Below are 15,158 nucleotides of genomic sequence, written 5' to 3'. Positions count from 1 at the left end.
TTTTCCATTTGCTAATTGATGTCTACACTCCAAGGATGATTTGGAAAGAGTCATATGGTTCAGATTAAACTAAGGGGGAGGACGAGGTGTTTGTCTGATATCTTTGTGGATGTCTGTTTTCCACAAGTGCTTTTTGTATCTAGAACTTGTTTTACAACACATGGCTGGAAGGATATAGAAGTGTAAGATGCAAAACTAACATACAGATTGAGAAAAGATAGTGTGGGATCTCCAAAAGCATTCTGTCTAAGGAAGGCAGTTTATGACACTTGCAGCTAATGTGTATCAGACTTTTATTAACTCCTTATTAACAGGTGGGATAACGAGGGGAAGTTTAGGTTAGATATAAGGAAGAAGTTCTTTACTGTGAGGGTGCTGAGGCACTGGCACAGGTTGCCCAGAGAAGCTGGGGCTGCCCCATCCCTGGCAATGTTCAAGGCCAGGTTGGATGGAGTCTTGGGTGACATGGTCTAGTGTGGGGTGTCCCTGCCCACGGCAGGGGGGTTGGAACTAGCTGATCTTAAGGTCCTTTCCAACCCAAACTATTCTATGGTTCTATGATCCTGTGATAAATGAAATGGGAAAGTGAGGAAAATTCGAGTCTGTTTCTATGTGGGTTGTGCAATGCCTTTAATTTCACCAGGAAAGAGCCTAGTTAGTGTTTTACATATATAAATAAAACACTATATATTTATATTTATGTAGTGTGATATACTAGTGTTCAGTTGATGCTGCTCTGTTAACTTCTGGCTAGTGTCATTACAATGTGTTCCCTTCTGTAAAGCCCAAGGGAGAGCACTGTGTCTGTCTGAGGATGAAGTACTGACTTCTAGCCTTTCGTGTGACAGCCTCTGCCCTGTGTCCATTTGGAGACACGCTTTCCCAGTAGTTCCAGGTTCACTAGGAAGAGCTTGTCACTTTGCTTGCTTGCTTTTAAAAGCATTAGAACTAGCAGGTAAACCCTGCAGCCAGCAGCACTGGTATTTTTCCCTTTCCCAATAAAGTATCATCTATCACCATCTTTGCTGCTTTTGAGTTTTGTTTAAAACTAAGAACCTTTTAGTTCTAGTTAACGAAGGGAGTTCATGTTCAAAAATATCCAAAATTATCTGACTTGAGACAGATGGGTAGATGATACAAGTACTCAACACCAACTAAATCAAGCAGATTAAAATTAACCTAGGCTAAATCAGCATAACTAGCTAACATTTGTAGCCCACCAGGATCAGAAGCGATGGAGTAACCTGTTGAAAGCACAACTTCATTTTCAAAAACCAGGGATAAGTTCTGTAGGAATAGTGAGTAGGCTTACAGGCAATTCCATATTTATTGGTTTTACATTTGTGTAATAGCATCTTTAATACATGATGTCTGATGTTGTGCTGTAAAATTTCCATCTTAGAAGTGCCAGTAGACTCAACAGATGCACAGTTGCTGTAGATTTCAATATAGAGCAGCTGCACAACCTCTAAAATCTTTTTCACGAACAGTGTCCAACCGTAGCCCCTAAATCTAATTTTATGGACCCTAGAGTGCTAAGTGGGGGTTAAGAACATATTCCTGGTGAACTGAAAGTCTTGTAATTTAGTAGCAGAATATAATAGTTTTGGATGAGTCCATATGCCTCGAATATGAGTTTCCCAAGTTCGTCATAGAAACGTCGTCTGGTTCTGAAATAGTAAGACTCAGTGGCTTCTCTGGAGTTAAAGGTTAGTCAGATTTAGAAGTTTAAGCAGAGCATCGTTGTATCAGAGTAGACTCAGGAGGCTTCTTTTGCTGATGAGAAAATATTTGTAAAGTACATCTTTGTTCACATTGAGTGATTTCCTCTGTATTTTTATCCTGCTTTTGAACGCCTCAACAAGGACTTAATTTGAGATGCCTGCACTTCATGCTTGGCTGTCTATGTGATTTCTATCTCCAAGAATTATTTACCCTGTGAATTTTCATATTAGTGAAGCTTGAGCTATTATTTACAGAAAGGGTAAATAAAAGAAGGTAGGAGATATGGTGGGGAGAAGTGAAGTCTACACTGCATGTCTTCTGTTTGCTCCTGCAATCCTAACCACTGCTACATCAGTGATATGATTATCCCAGACCAGGGTGAAGATGGTATTAAGCTCCTGAGGGCTTCTGGAGCTTGTGCACGAAGGAAAAAAACCAAAAACCAAGCAGCTGAATATCCCATGCTGCTAGAGTGAAATAAAGCTGCCAAGTACTGTTGAGAATGTGGGCTATAATGTGTCTGTCACCTCCCTAGCAGTCGCTCTCTTTATATTACAGTATGTTGGTTCAGTTCGTGATTATAACTGGCTCTGGCTCTTGAAATGCATGTGGGAAATTGATGCAGTAGTGGTTCTTCAGCTGGGAACCTCACCCTGACATTTTCTGTTAATGTGCTGTTGCTTTCTGCTGAGGTCTGAGCATACGCTGACCAGAGTCAGCGACACTTGCATGAGTTGGTTTCATTTATTTTCCTTTTCAGTGAATCCAAAGATCTCTCCCTTTTTTCTTTTAAAGGGAAGAAAGAGCTGGCTTTTCTTAGTGATGTATGAAACTTTTCTGGTCATTTGGTAGCTCATCTCATCCAGCGGTTTTGCTCCTTTCACTTTTGCATTGCCAAAAAATGGAAAGAAAATATCTATTCAGGTTATATTTTCATGCGTATTTGGTTGCTGTGCAAACTCACAGGAGCAGTGCTGTAAATTGACTGCTATCATTTATGCCTGCTCTCAGTTCAGGTTGCTTTAAAAATGCAATTACAACTTGACATGTCACTAAGAAGTAATAACAGCAAACTTCCCAGTTTTGGCAGCTAAAGCTCTGTGCTTCATAGAAAGCTACTATCAGCTGGTTTATCGGCAGCCTTCCCTGATTTCTTCCCCTCTCAGCAACTCAAGTGTGATCTACCTGATGTGCCTCTCACCAGGCTGGAGCCTGCTACTATCTTGGGCCGTTTCCACAGAGATCCATAATAAAGAGTAGAAATGCTACTCACTTACTTTTGACATAAGAGGAGAATAGTGAGTATTGGTTTAAAATGGGTAATAGTCAAATCAGCAGCAAAGTTAGTGCCCTTCAATTTCTGAAGTTGTTTCTCTTAGTTTACGATTCTGTAGTTTTGTTGTAATGAATTTAGCAAATGGTTCTTAAGCAGTTGTTGTTCTAATTGATTTGGATTACTTAAATTTGCTTCCCTGGGAAGAAAACCCCCTCAAAACTACAGTGAGTGCAAGCTTCTCCAGCTGGGGATTTCATGATGAAGGCTTACCTAGTGCAAGTTGTTCTTTGAAAATAGAATTGTCCAACATGAGGAAACCTAACAAAATCTTAAATCCTCTTTCTTTTCCTTCCTTTTGGAGCCATGTTCACAGCTAACTTGAGAGAATGTTGGTGTGCGGGTGTTTCTTTTTAAGGCTTTTGTGGGGTTTTTGTGTTGTATGGGGGGGGAGGGGTTTGGTGGTTTGGGGTTTTATCAGTACTTTTACTTTTTTTTTTTTTTTTTTTTTTTTTTTTTTAAAAATGCATTTTTGCCGGCTTGTTAAGGTGGAATCCAAGAAAGAAAATACTTAATCTTCTGGAAACCAACCTCATCCTGTGTTTGACTCAGAGCTGTGCAGTGGCTCAGCAAACTGCCTTGGTGTATAGCTCTGTCCAAGTCTCATCTGGGTGACAGGAGGTTGCACAGCAGCTCCCCAGCTGCTCTTGGCGTTAGCTTCCTCTTCCCCATCCTCAGCCCCTTCCTCTGTGGATCTCTCTTAGCCACCAGAGCTGCAGATGGCTTTGTGTTGTCCCTCATTGCTTCTCACACTGTTGTTGCTTCTTTGGTTTGAATGTGGCTTAACATAACTTGATCCCTGCCATGTGTGCAGGGAGCTGCATTCAGACTGCTCTGGGGATGCTGATGTCGTTTCAGGATTCAGCATTCTCCTTCTCCCCAGGGCAGAAGAGGGGAAGAGGCTCCAGATTAGGTGCCCTCCAGTTACCATTAATACAACAGTTTGCTACGTGGAGCTGTGTGCCCCGCCTGGTGCTCTGCTCCCAACATGTTGCTCATGCATGTTTCGGCATATCAATTCTGGCTGCTTTTGACCTGCTTACGGTGCCAGGTACTTCTGCAGCATAAAGCCGGGTCATTAGCAAGTTATTTCTCCTCTTTCTGTTGCTGCAGTGATACAGTAGGTTAATTGTGAGAACGAAATCAATCATCATTAAAGCTGCCTTTGCTTGCAGTCTGAGGTGGTTTGATGAAGCGCTGTGAATTCAGGACATGACATGCTAATTCTTATCTCCAGCTATGGGGTTTTAATTCTTCCCCCTGCTGATTGAGTTCAGGAGGGTTACCCTTTCTGGCCCTTCTCAGTATCTTTGTCTAACGTTTCTCTAGCTGTGCCTCTTTCTTTCCTCCCAAAACAGTTTTTTGCACTCCTGACAGCTAGACTGTTGCTTGAACTGCCTTAGCTTGCTGTCCAACCTGCCAAATGGAACCACCAAAAATGGCATCTACAGGGAAATGCCATCCTCTCAATGCTCTGCTGATTTTTATTCGCAGTAAAAGATCCCCCGTTGTTTGTTTCCATGGTGCTGAGGTGTGTGTGGTGACACTGTGAAGGGTGTCAGGGCTCTAGTGAAGGAGCTGTAGAAATACACTGTGTGATGTAGGTGGAACCTTGCCTGGTGCAGTGACTCACACCCAGCTGACACAGAGGTGGGTGTTTTAAGAGCAGGAGCTGATCTGGGTTTCATTTTGTTTTACCTTCACATCACAGGCACAGTGTCCACCGTACAAGGAGTAGGCTGAAGGTAGATGGCACCTCTAAATAACTTGGAAATGTGTCTGTTCAGATACAGCCAGCCCTCGCCTCTTTTCTGTGCTTGCTTCGCCTGTTTGGTTTTGCTCTAAAATATACTGATCGTCTTGTAAAAGGTTCTTTCACCTCAGGTTTCATGAAATTAAAATGTAAAACTTATCCTTTTGCAAAAAGCTTTCTTTATAAATTGGGAAAGCCAAGTGCAGTCTTGGTATGTTTGAACTGAGCTATGGGAGGAGAATTTTAACTGCACTGTGAGGCTTTTGGTAAAATTCAAATATTTTTATTAGCTCGCACGTACATCTTGTTGAATTAATGGGGAAAAAATGCCTTAAAGTAGTCCGTTCTCATGTATTTTTGTGTTAAGTAAGTATAGTATAAATAACAAGGGGCTGTGATTACGTAAGAAAACGTAGCTGAAGGCCCTGTATGGAGGAGGAAGTGTGAGATGGGGCTTCCCTCAATGCACTGCAGCCTGTGTGCCCTCCTCCCAGCACACCTTCAAGCAATCTAGCTGAAGGATGCGGTTATCTCTTGTTGAACTCCCATGCCGTTCAGCTGATATGTTCCTCAGCTGTAGGAAAGATGAATAGAAAATGCTTAAAAACTAACAAGAACAACTTGTCCTTATCCATGTGAAACATGTCCAGTCAGGTTCTTGGTGTCCTGAAGCTGTATTTAGCTTTGGGAAGTTGCTTGTGTAGCTGGGAAGACCCTCTGATGGTTTTGCAGCTAAAGGGGAAGCATACCAGCCGCCTTTTACCTTCTGCTGATCCTTGGTTTCTGTTTCAGCTGCTTGAGTTACAACTCCCCTCAGGGGAAGCACTGCTAGCCCAGGACCAGGGCAGCACCAAGGTGAGCTTTGGTGTGCAACAGCAGCGTGGCCTCCTAAGTCGAGTGGTGTGTGCCCGTGGAGACTAACCCCTGAGCTAGTCACTGCTGCTCATGTAGGGCGGAAGATGGAGGGAGGGAGAGGCTGTGCTGGCTCTTTCATTAGCAGCCTTGCAGCCAGTAGCCGTGCTATTCACAGTCTCCTTCACATCAGTTTATTGCTTTGCAGCTTCAGATGAAAATGAGCGAACGAGCCGTGTCCCTCAGCACCATGGTGCCCTTGCCCCGCAGCGCCTACTGGCAGCACATCACACGACAGCACAGCACTGGCAAGCTCTATGGTCTCCAAGGTAAGGGGCTGGGGTGGGAAGAGTCAGTGCAGAAATTGGATCAGTTGTTGAATCATTTCAGTTGAATCATTGTTGAATCATTTCAGTATCTGTCCAGCTCACTGAAGGCTGATGTTCAGTTAAGCAAGTTGCCGGTGCTGTCTGGTTGATGGAGGGAAGGGCACTTCCCACCTTAAGATGGACAACTTGGCAGAGGGGTTTATAATCAGGAAGTGCCCTTCTTCCTGTTGGAGAGGGATCCTTCATTTGACAAATTTTCTGACAGTTTTTACAGGATGTCCAGTTACCAAGATTGCCCAATCCTTTCTGTTACCAAATTCTTTTAATGGCACCTGATTTTGTTTGCCAGACTTATAATCATTTGACTCCTTTCTCCCCTGGATGGCAGCCTCATGGGAAGAATGACGCAGTCTTCATTATTCATTTTGTGTATATTCAACCAAAACTGCATCCTCAAAACCAGCTGAATTAGGGAAAGCAAAAGGAAATGGCCATGATAAGTAGTTGTAGAAAACTTGCTTGAACAGCTGCAGTGCTGCCACCGTGCATTGCAGCATGGCCTGAAGATGGGCAGATGTCTTCTCCATATCCCCTCTGCTGTCAGCCCAAGAGGCATCACAGCTCAGTCTCTTCATGGCTGAAAACCTCCTCAGGCTGCAGAGTCCCTCCGTGGTCACCAAAGGACACCTAGTGGTTACTGGGTGCATGGAGGGGGTATGGAGGGGAAGCACACCCTGCTGCGGGAAGGGTGCCTGGTGGGGTTTGCAGCAGTGCTGGCGGGAGCCGTCCATGCCTCTGTGTTTCAAAACTGAACTTCAGTGTCCTGAGATGGTGAGAAGTGCAGGGCCCAATGTGTGCTGTTGTTGCTCTGAGCTGGTTTCCCCAGAGGCACCCCTGCAGTGGGAGCTGGAGGTGTTCAGTACCGCTGAGGTCCAGAGTCAGCATTTCCTAGTCATGTAGTCAAACAACAACACCCCATTTGTGTTTCAAAACACACTCTTCCACTCTAAGCTATGTGGATTGGCTGAGTTAGTGTTTGTATGGAAGTTGGTATTGCGGAGTTGTGAAGTCAGGATAAGGGCATTAGAGAAGTCGGCAGAAAACAGACTAAACACTTCATACAAGTGCATCAGCCTGGAATATGGAATGGAAGGAGCCAATACCCACCATAACTTTATTCTCAAAACATACGGAATAAAGGCTGAGCTTGATTAAACATTTGGATGATAAAGATGGACTGAAGCAGTTTCCCTTCATCACAGGGGCATTAGAAACTGAATCAACCCACCAGGGTATGGGTTGATTTCTGTGTCATCCCCGAAGGCCAGGACTGGTGTGTGCTGCTCCAAGGGGCAGCCATGCTCTTGGTGCCTTATCCTGCTAAAAAACCCTAGGTAAATCTGTGTTTAGAGGAAAACCTCAGGAGCTGGCAGGGCTTTCTAGTACCAACGTGGAGATATCCTTTACTAACACCACCTGTTCAGAAATCACTAGGCAGATATTTTAAAACATCCTGGTTTGGAAAACTTTTAGTCGCTTTTGTGTGTGTGTCTTTTTTGTTCTTCTCAGATAGTAGGAGTTTCTCAAGAAATAATGATAGACATTTATTTTACTTTTTTTAATAAAGCTGGAGATTTTAATAAAGCTCCGGAACATGGAATATCGCAAGATGTGATTAAAAGTTACAAGCTCTGTCAGCCCTGACGTACAGAGCCATATTCCATTCTAGTCCTCCGATTTTCTGCAAATGATAAAAGCTACTTATTTTTCCTTTTTTCAACACTAGAGGGGGCAGGCAGCACACGAAAAGCCCCAGCTACACCCGGCAAATGTTTCAGGGGAAGGAGGAATAATGAAGGCAGCACTTACACGCCTGTTCACATTTGTTCAATAAATTAGGGCATGGGAAGATGACCTGCTGGTGGCAGCCTGTGGCACACGAGAACAAGGCTGCTTGCAGCACTCTGACACAATCAGTGGATTGGTCTTACTGTGCCTTACTATAGAGTCCTTTATTAAAGCAACAATTCAGCATTGAGTTGACACAAGATAAATAGACTGTATGGATAAACCCTACTTGTTTTATATTTAGAAAATAGCTTGCTTGTTAAGCTGGAAAAAAAGGATCCCAGGAGCCTGTCATCATGAGAATGGGGTAAAAGTCTTTGTAAAATAAGTAAGACATACAGCCAACATTGTAATTAGGAAAGACACTGAAGTCCTTGTGGTGTTCAGCAGTCAAGGCTACTACTTCAGTGGTACCCAGAGCACCTCTAATTACATTAGGTTGCCAAAATCTTGATATGCTTCAATTGCTACTGGAAAAAGAAATGTAGGATCATTGTTATACTAAGTTGTATAATTGAAATGAAGCAGCATTTTGCTGACTCAATGGTAGAGGCACCTGAAAACCTTGTATTGCAAAAGATTTTTCCATCAAAATCGGAATTTATGATTTCTGAGCTGGCCCTTGTCCTCTTTTCTAATGTACCAGAAAGAGCTGATGCTGATATTGTGAGCTAAAGTGCTTCTTATATTTAAAATGCAAAGTCAGAACTTTTAAAAAATTAATCTGCTTTGTACGATTTTCTAATCATAAAGAACTGGGAAAGAAAATCTGAGTTGGAGATGTTTCTGAGATGGAGCAGCAGATTAAGCAGAGATGGGTTTAATTAAAAGCCTGTAATCTTTATTTCACGTAGTCCTTTATAAAATGCTGAATAAGATACCTGTGTCTTACTGAGTGTTGTTCTGGGTTTTTTTTTTGCATCTCACTTGGTGAAGATGTTTCTAGCCCAGTGAAGCTTCATCGCACGGACACTTTTCCAACCTACAGGTCAGACCATCGATAAAAGACTGCAAAGAACTTTACAAACTCTTTGTCTTCTGACAAACTGCCCCAGTGGATGACAGTGATGTTGATAAGCAAGGATGGAAACATGGAAAAGTTCAGGCTGGATGACAAATTCTTGCAATACAAAGGGGTTTTTTTTAAACTTTGCCAAAAGCTAAAACTATTCTGTAGATATTGAAAAAAAACCAACAAACCCTCTAGTGTATCTTTTGTATCTTACAGCTGGACAGAGAAGAAATCACTGCCTAAATATTTCCAAATGTTTTTGTATGATAGCTATGTTGTAAATATGAGACTTTTCTGTTGTAGTGTGGTTCTATTTTGTCTCTTACAGCTGTGTGCTCACTGATGTCAGCTGTGTCATCCTTGTTTGTTGTAATGCTTATCTTTAGCTATTTACATTATTGTTCAGCCTAATCCTTGACCTTTGAAATGGTGGCCAGTTTTAAGCAGCTATTGGATACAATTTTTCCTGTTTGAAGCCTGATGAAGACTTGATTGATTTCTTTTAAAAGCACCCTCTCTATCTTCTATTTCCTGTATTTATTTCCATCTCTGTAAATGCTTGAAATAAAAAAGTCCCACTTAATTTGTACAGTGCTTTTTGTCATCACTACCAGCATCATGAACAGAGCTGTTGTGGAGCCACTGCGACACTAGAAGAAAGGAAGGATGGATGGGGACAGTGGTTTGCTGTGGATCCCCCATCCACATCTAAAGCCATACAACCACTTGTTGGGTGTCCTAGTGAAACAGAGTAGTAGATTCAACAGGAATCTCACAATGCCGCAAACCATTTTGAGGCAGAAAGACTATTTTTCTGTTTCGTGACAGCATCTGTGTTAGGTACTACTTTAATAGATTGGCACCAGCATCTTAATTTAACAGCAAACAGGCTCTTCAAAAATAACATGGTTGACTACTGTGTGCTGTACCACATGGTCAGAAAATGTATAACAGCTGTAAATAGAAGGACCTGGATGCAAATGAAGCACTGTGCTTAGCGAGGTGTAGTTAAATCATTTTGTTAACAAGCTCTGAGTAAGAATGCCTCGTGAGATTACAAGTCAGGCTGATTGTAGCCATCTTAGTCCTGCTCACTTAACAAGCTTAAGGACTAGGTCTTACTTGATTGTACCAGCGAGGGATATGGTCTTTGCATATTTTTAATTGAAATAAATATGGGATTCAAATCTAATGGTAATTGCATTTATCTAGGCATGTATAATGTTAGCAGCTAAGGTTTCAGCAGGTATCTTGAAAGAAAAGCAGAAGAATGCAATGGCCACAGTAGGTTTGTAGGGAATGAGCTTCATTTGTTCATGTTTGTAGAGAATGAGTCAGTACAGATTCATTTTCTCATATGACAGAGGTAATGTTCTTATGGTTTGAGTAAAAATAGCAAATATCTTGGCTTTTAATTCTGAATATGAACTTTCAAAGCAGACTGGGAAGGCAAGCTGTTGATCATGACCCATATGATGACTGAAAGAAGATTTCAAAACTATACTCAAAGTTACAGCGGGCTGTAGTCAGACATGCTGTCAGTGTTCAGCTCTGGAGGAGGGTATCCAGAGTGGCATGCAGTTCTGGGTCTGCTTCCAGTCATGGTTAATCAGTTGGATGGAGCAGTAGGGAGTGTGCTTATTAAAACTGCAGATCTATAAAATGGGGAGGAAAGACACAGGAATACAAGATTAGAATACAAAATCATCTGGATAAATTGAAGAAATTTGATAGGGACAAGTGCTTATAAGGAAGGCTAATTGACTTCACAAACACATAATGGGAAGAGAAGCAAGATAGCAGCCCTTTAGAAAAGGATATAAGAGTTATTATGGATTACAAGTGGAACATGAGGCAACAAGGCCATGTTGCTGCAAAACAAGTGAATGTCATAAAGAAGTGTAAAAGCATTAAGTTTTCAAGACAGCTGAAGTAATTCTGCTCTGCTTAAGCCTGGCAAGGCTGGAGTTCTGTACAGTGGCTGACCCCAAGCTAATGTGCTCGACTACTACAGATACGTGTGCCCCGCTACAATGCTGACACCTTGGGATAGTTCAGCTCCTGAATTGCACTGTGCGCTGTATAATGTCTTTACCTTCCTTTGTTAAATGGACTTTCTTTCCAGGAATAAGGAAGGAGACCATGTTTCCAAGCCAATTCAGCTTTTCTGGTTTTTACAATGTCCTGAAGTAACAGTCACTCCAGTAAGATCTTTTTTTCAACTGGTTTTGGGTTTAGCATCTATATATCCCTTTAATAAACATATTATCAATTATTGAAGTAAAACATTGGGAAAATGTAAGATGTTTGGTTTCTGCATCCAGAAGGGTCATAGTAATGGAACTGGAGATGAGGGAGGCTTTCAAGGAAGCAAACCAATATGTGGTGAAGGTAAATGTGTTTCTGAAGGAAAAAAAATCACTATGCCATCATTGTTTAATATATACCATAGTGCGAAGATAAGCTTAATTTATTGTAAATAAGGACAATGTTCACTTTGTTTCAAAGCTGAACTGCTAACATAAGTGATTGAAAAGCATGTTATGACTAGTAGGTCTTTATCTTTCAGGTTTACTTCTGTAATGGATTCTCTTTAAAGCTGACAGCATCTGTTGTTTTATCATGGATATGACAGTTCAGTAAATACTTTTATTCATCTTTCACTCATGCAATGATTGATATAGTAAGACTATCTGTGGTTGAACAGTCCAATTACAAAGACGACAAAAAAAGCTACTCTAACCTTGGCCTTTAAATGAAGGGTCATTAAATCAACTAACTCTGATACTATTCTTTCCATTGAAACCGCCTGTGAAGGATGGAAAAGAGACCTAAAAGTAACTTTGCTTTGAATTACTGTGTGTGTACGACACAATACTAAGAAGCTGCTTTGTTTTAATTTGTGGTACTGACAGATTAGGATACTTAATCTTTGCATCATTGCTGACTTGCTTTGTTAGCAGGGTCATTAGCTGAAGAAAGTGAGAGGGTTTGCTACTCCTGTAGTTACTCCTTTATGGTGAGGGAAAGGTCTTCTCAGTTGTTGGGAGCTGGGCTGTTCAGACTGTACAGCCAGCTCTGTACCATTCTGATATGATGATGCCATCATGTGTGTCAGTTGGTGTCCATGGTATTTGATATACTGGTGATGACAGATGCACTGGGGTGGAAATCTTCTGGGTACCTGAGCTATGCTCTGTCTGAAGAGGTATGCTTCAGAAAATGTGCTGCAAATCTATTATTTGTAGAGCTGCAGGGCTCAGGGTTCCACAGGATTCAAGGATCAGTGTCTGACAAATCATAGAGATCTATTTTTCTTCAGTTTCTGCCCTACACACAGGCTTTCCCATTAGCAAGACTTCACAAGGGGTTGGGGTTTTTTTTGAGCTTGTCCTGTATGTAAAAGGAGGATAACAATTTTATAGACTAGTTTCAATTGCTCCACCAAATTCCAGCACAGCCTTTTATATCCTTCAACCTTGTTCTTTCTCAAATGTCCACAGATCTTCCTAGATAACTTTTTCAAAGGCACAAAAGTGTTCTGCAAAGTCATCCCAATGAGCAGGTCTTTGGCTCTGTGTAACCTTTCCCGTTCACATGGTGCTAAGTAATTCTGTGCCATTTCTGAGACGGCTGCTCCAAACAGACTGGATAGAAATGCCATACCCCCTGGTCCCTTTCATCCCACAGAAGACCAGTGGCCAACCTGCAAGTCATAATAGTGGAGATGGTAAAGTACATTTTAGGGGTAAAATAAAAAGGAGTCAGAAGAGAAAGCTTAGACCTGCTTACCCCACTTTTCAAATCCACGCTAAGAAAAGTTATTCTGTCTTTTGAGCAGGTATGAACCAGCAAACTGATAATAGCACAGTGGGTAGATGGAGATGGTCCAGACTGCATCAGAACTTGGGTAATGGTCTTAAAAGTCTAATCTTGGAATCAAGTACATTGGGGGGAACAGAATCATAATAATCAAGATTTCAAATTATATTTCTTTTCCTTAAATGTTCTTATTACAGGTAACAGAATGCAAATGCCATTATCTAAAATAGTATACAGGGCACTAAGTAATTGTGCTGCTCAGAGAAAGGATAGCTGACATCCTCTCCATTTCTGTTTCATAGAGGGAGATGGAGTCACGCAAGGACTTGCAAAAAGTCACTCAAGACCTCAAGGTATTTTCATCATGCTTAAAAGCTTTTGGGGTCTTTTTTGATTTTGTTGGTTTTATTTATTTATTAATAAAGGAAAACTTACTTTTTTTTTTAACCAAGATTTAACAAAACATTTTTTTGCTTCCTCGAGGGAAGGCAGCAGCTCAAGGGGGTTGTTTCAGCATTTGCCTGAGTGAAGCAGCTTTATTTTTCATACTTGTACTGTAGTTAATATTTATTCTTAAAATTGTTGGTGTTTAGTTTTGCTCTCCCGTCTTACACCTTATAGCAGAAAAGCGTCATTAATATTTAGGCAGATGAACAACTCTTGAAGTTTGTGGCTTGCAGCCAGAATGTCCTTAATTTAAATAATCGCACAGATAAAATTAATGCACTCCGAGTTGCAGATGAGTTCTGTTGCTGAGCAAGTCTGGCAAGTGCATGATAATAATTCTGCTGCCTCAGGCACTGAGATCAGGGGTCACGATGTGATATTTCTGTGTATTCATTAACTTTCACAAGGGCAGATTGATCTTCTGTTTCCATGAACACTAATGAACCATTTTCTTATTTTTAGGGAATATTCTATCACTACCACTAGCCATGCAGTGTGTAAAGAAAACCTGTTTTCAAACAGAAGGCTCTGATTAGAACTTGGGCCTCGGTTGTATTGATTGCACTGCACTTTCTCAGTGGGTTTACAAGAAAATAAACTTGCTAGGAAAAAGTTTATTGTCGTGACTTTCTCTGTAGTATTTAGCCTATGGGTTGTTCTATATCTTGGCAAGCCAAAACAGGGGAAATGGGTGCTGAGGTATTCGGGATGGTTGGGTTTGTATATGGGTATTTTCCCAGCTATCTGTGTTTTAAATGCTCTGGAAATCTTTGAAAGAAAAGGTGTGAGGTGTTCATCTTCCTCTAAGCCATCAAAACCAAAGTTTTATAATCTCTTTAGTGAAATTAACTCCTGGCCTTCCAGCCGTACGAATGTGAGAATAAGAAATGATCAAAGGTAGCTTAGAGAGTGTTTGGCCAGTCTGCATCCCTCGTGCCCCGATGTTGGAGCTCGGCTCGGCCGCCGGGTGTCAGCCTTTCCCAGCGAAAGGGAACACGGGCTCCGCTGTGTGCCTCCCGCTGCCTGCTTCGCGCTCTCCACTCCTGCTGCGCTGGGGTTTACAACCAATAACGCCAAAATAGCTCATACTGGTTTTTTCTTTATCTGTTTTGTGACGCCTTCCACCCTTTCCTCCATATCAAGCTTATATGGTCTATCTCCTCCCTTCTTTGCACGTCAATAGGAACAAAGTGAAATGTTTGGGTTATTCTAAATGGGATTTCTGTGGCTGAACCCTGTAGAAACACAATAGGAGTGTGTGTGTTTTGGAGAACTGTAAGTTCCCTTTCTACAAGCAATGAATGTGTAGGAAAAAATGGTTTTTATGCCCCCGGTGACATTTTTTCACCGTATGGACGGGATCGAAGGGAGCAGCAGCACGACCCACATTTTGCAGTTTGCTGCTGACCCTGTGTGCAGGGGAAGGGGGTGGGAGGTGTAGTGGGCAAACAACTGGATTTGCACAGACTTCTCCTGCCTCATGTCAGTTCCAGAAACCAAAGCCTGTAAATGAGCCCTGAGCCTCTGCTTTCAGCTCCCACCGTGCCTCACCCAAGGTGTCTGAAGTGGCACAGGCAGCACAGCTATGCAGCGCTTCATCCTAGTGATGGAGAGCAGCAGGCTCCCAGGCTTCCCCGAAGGAATGTGGTCCATTTTTTGCTTGGGTTGTTTTTATTAAATTATTCCAGCTTCCAAATGTTAGGTCACAGTCACCCAACTGCAGCGGGTTGTCATTAAAGCTTCCAGGAAGCCACCTCCTAGCAAAAGGAGCAGTGTACTGAACCAATTCATTGCAGCTGAGCAAAGAAAATAGGGGGTGCAGGGATTTATCCTGCCCTTGCATTGCTGCTGCAGGTCACAACCCAAGTGAAGAGGTTTAAATCCTCAGGTGAGGAAACCAGCAATGTCTAGACAGGCTCATATTTTGGCTCAGGCTATTTTTCCAGTCCAGCGTGAGATTCCCACTTGATTTTCCAAAACTTAAAAATGGGAATGGCACATTCTCAGGCAGGAGTCCCCAGGGTAAATGTGTAGTAA

General features: G+C 42.0%; 1 protein-coding gene across 4 annotated transcripts in view; it reads left to right on the top strand.

The window, feature by feature from the left end:
• Positions 1-9,438, top strand: part of DOK5 (docking protein 5) — a 44,447-nt gene extending 35,009 nt beyond the window's left edge. For 2 of the 4 annotated variants that reach the window (XM_030503243.2, XM_030503242.2), the window contains exons 7-9: positions 5,604-5,666; positions 5,872-5,992; positions 8,777-9,438. In XM_030503243.2, the coding sequence (XP_030359103.1) occupies positions 5,604-5,666; positions 5,872-5,992; positions 8,777-8,844 (252 nt within the window). In that variant the 3' untranslated portion in view covers positions 8,845-9,438. The remainder of the gene's footprint in view (positions 1-5,603; positions 5,667-5,871; positions 5,993-8,776) is intronic. The other 2 variants (XM_030503245.1, XM_030503244.2) reach the window with 1 other exon arrangement.
• Positions 9,439-15,158: the final 5,720 nt, after the last annotated feature.

Source organism: Strigops habroptila, chromosome 13 (genome assembly GCF_004027225.2).
Source record: "Strigops habroptila isolate Jane chromosome 13, bStrHab1.2.pri, whole genome shotgun sequence".
In the NCBI taxonomy this organism is placed as follows: Eukaryota; Metazoa; Chordata; class Aves; order Psittaciformes; family Psittacidae; genus Strigops; species Strigops habroptila.
Note: the sequence above shows the minus strand (reverse complement) of the source record. Positions and strands in the feature narration are given on the sequence as shown.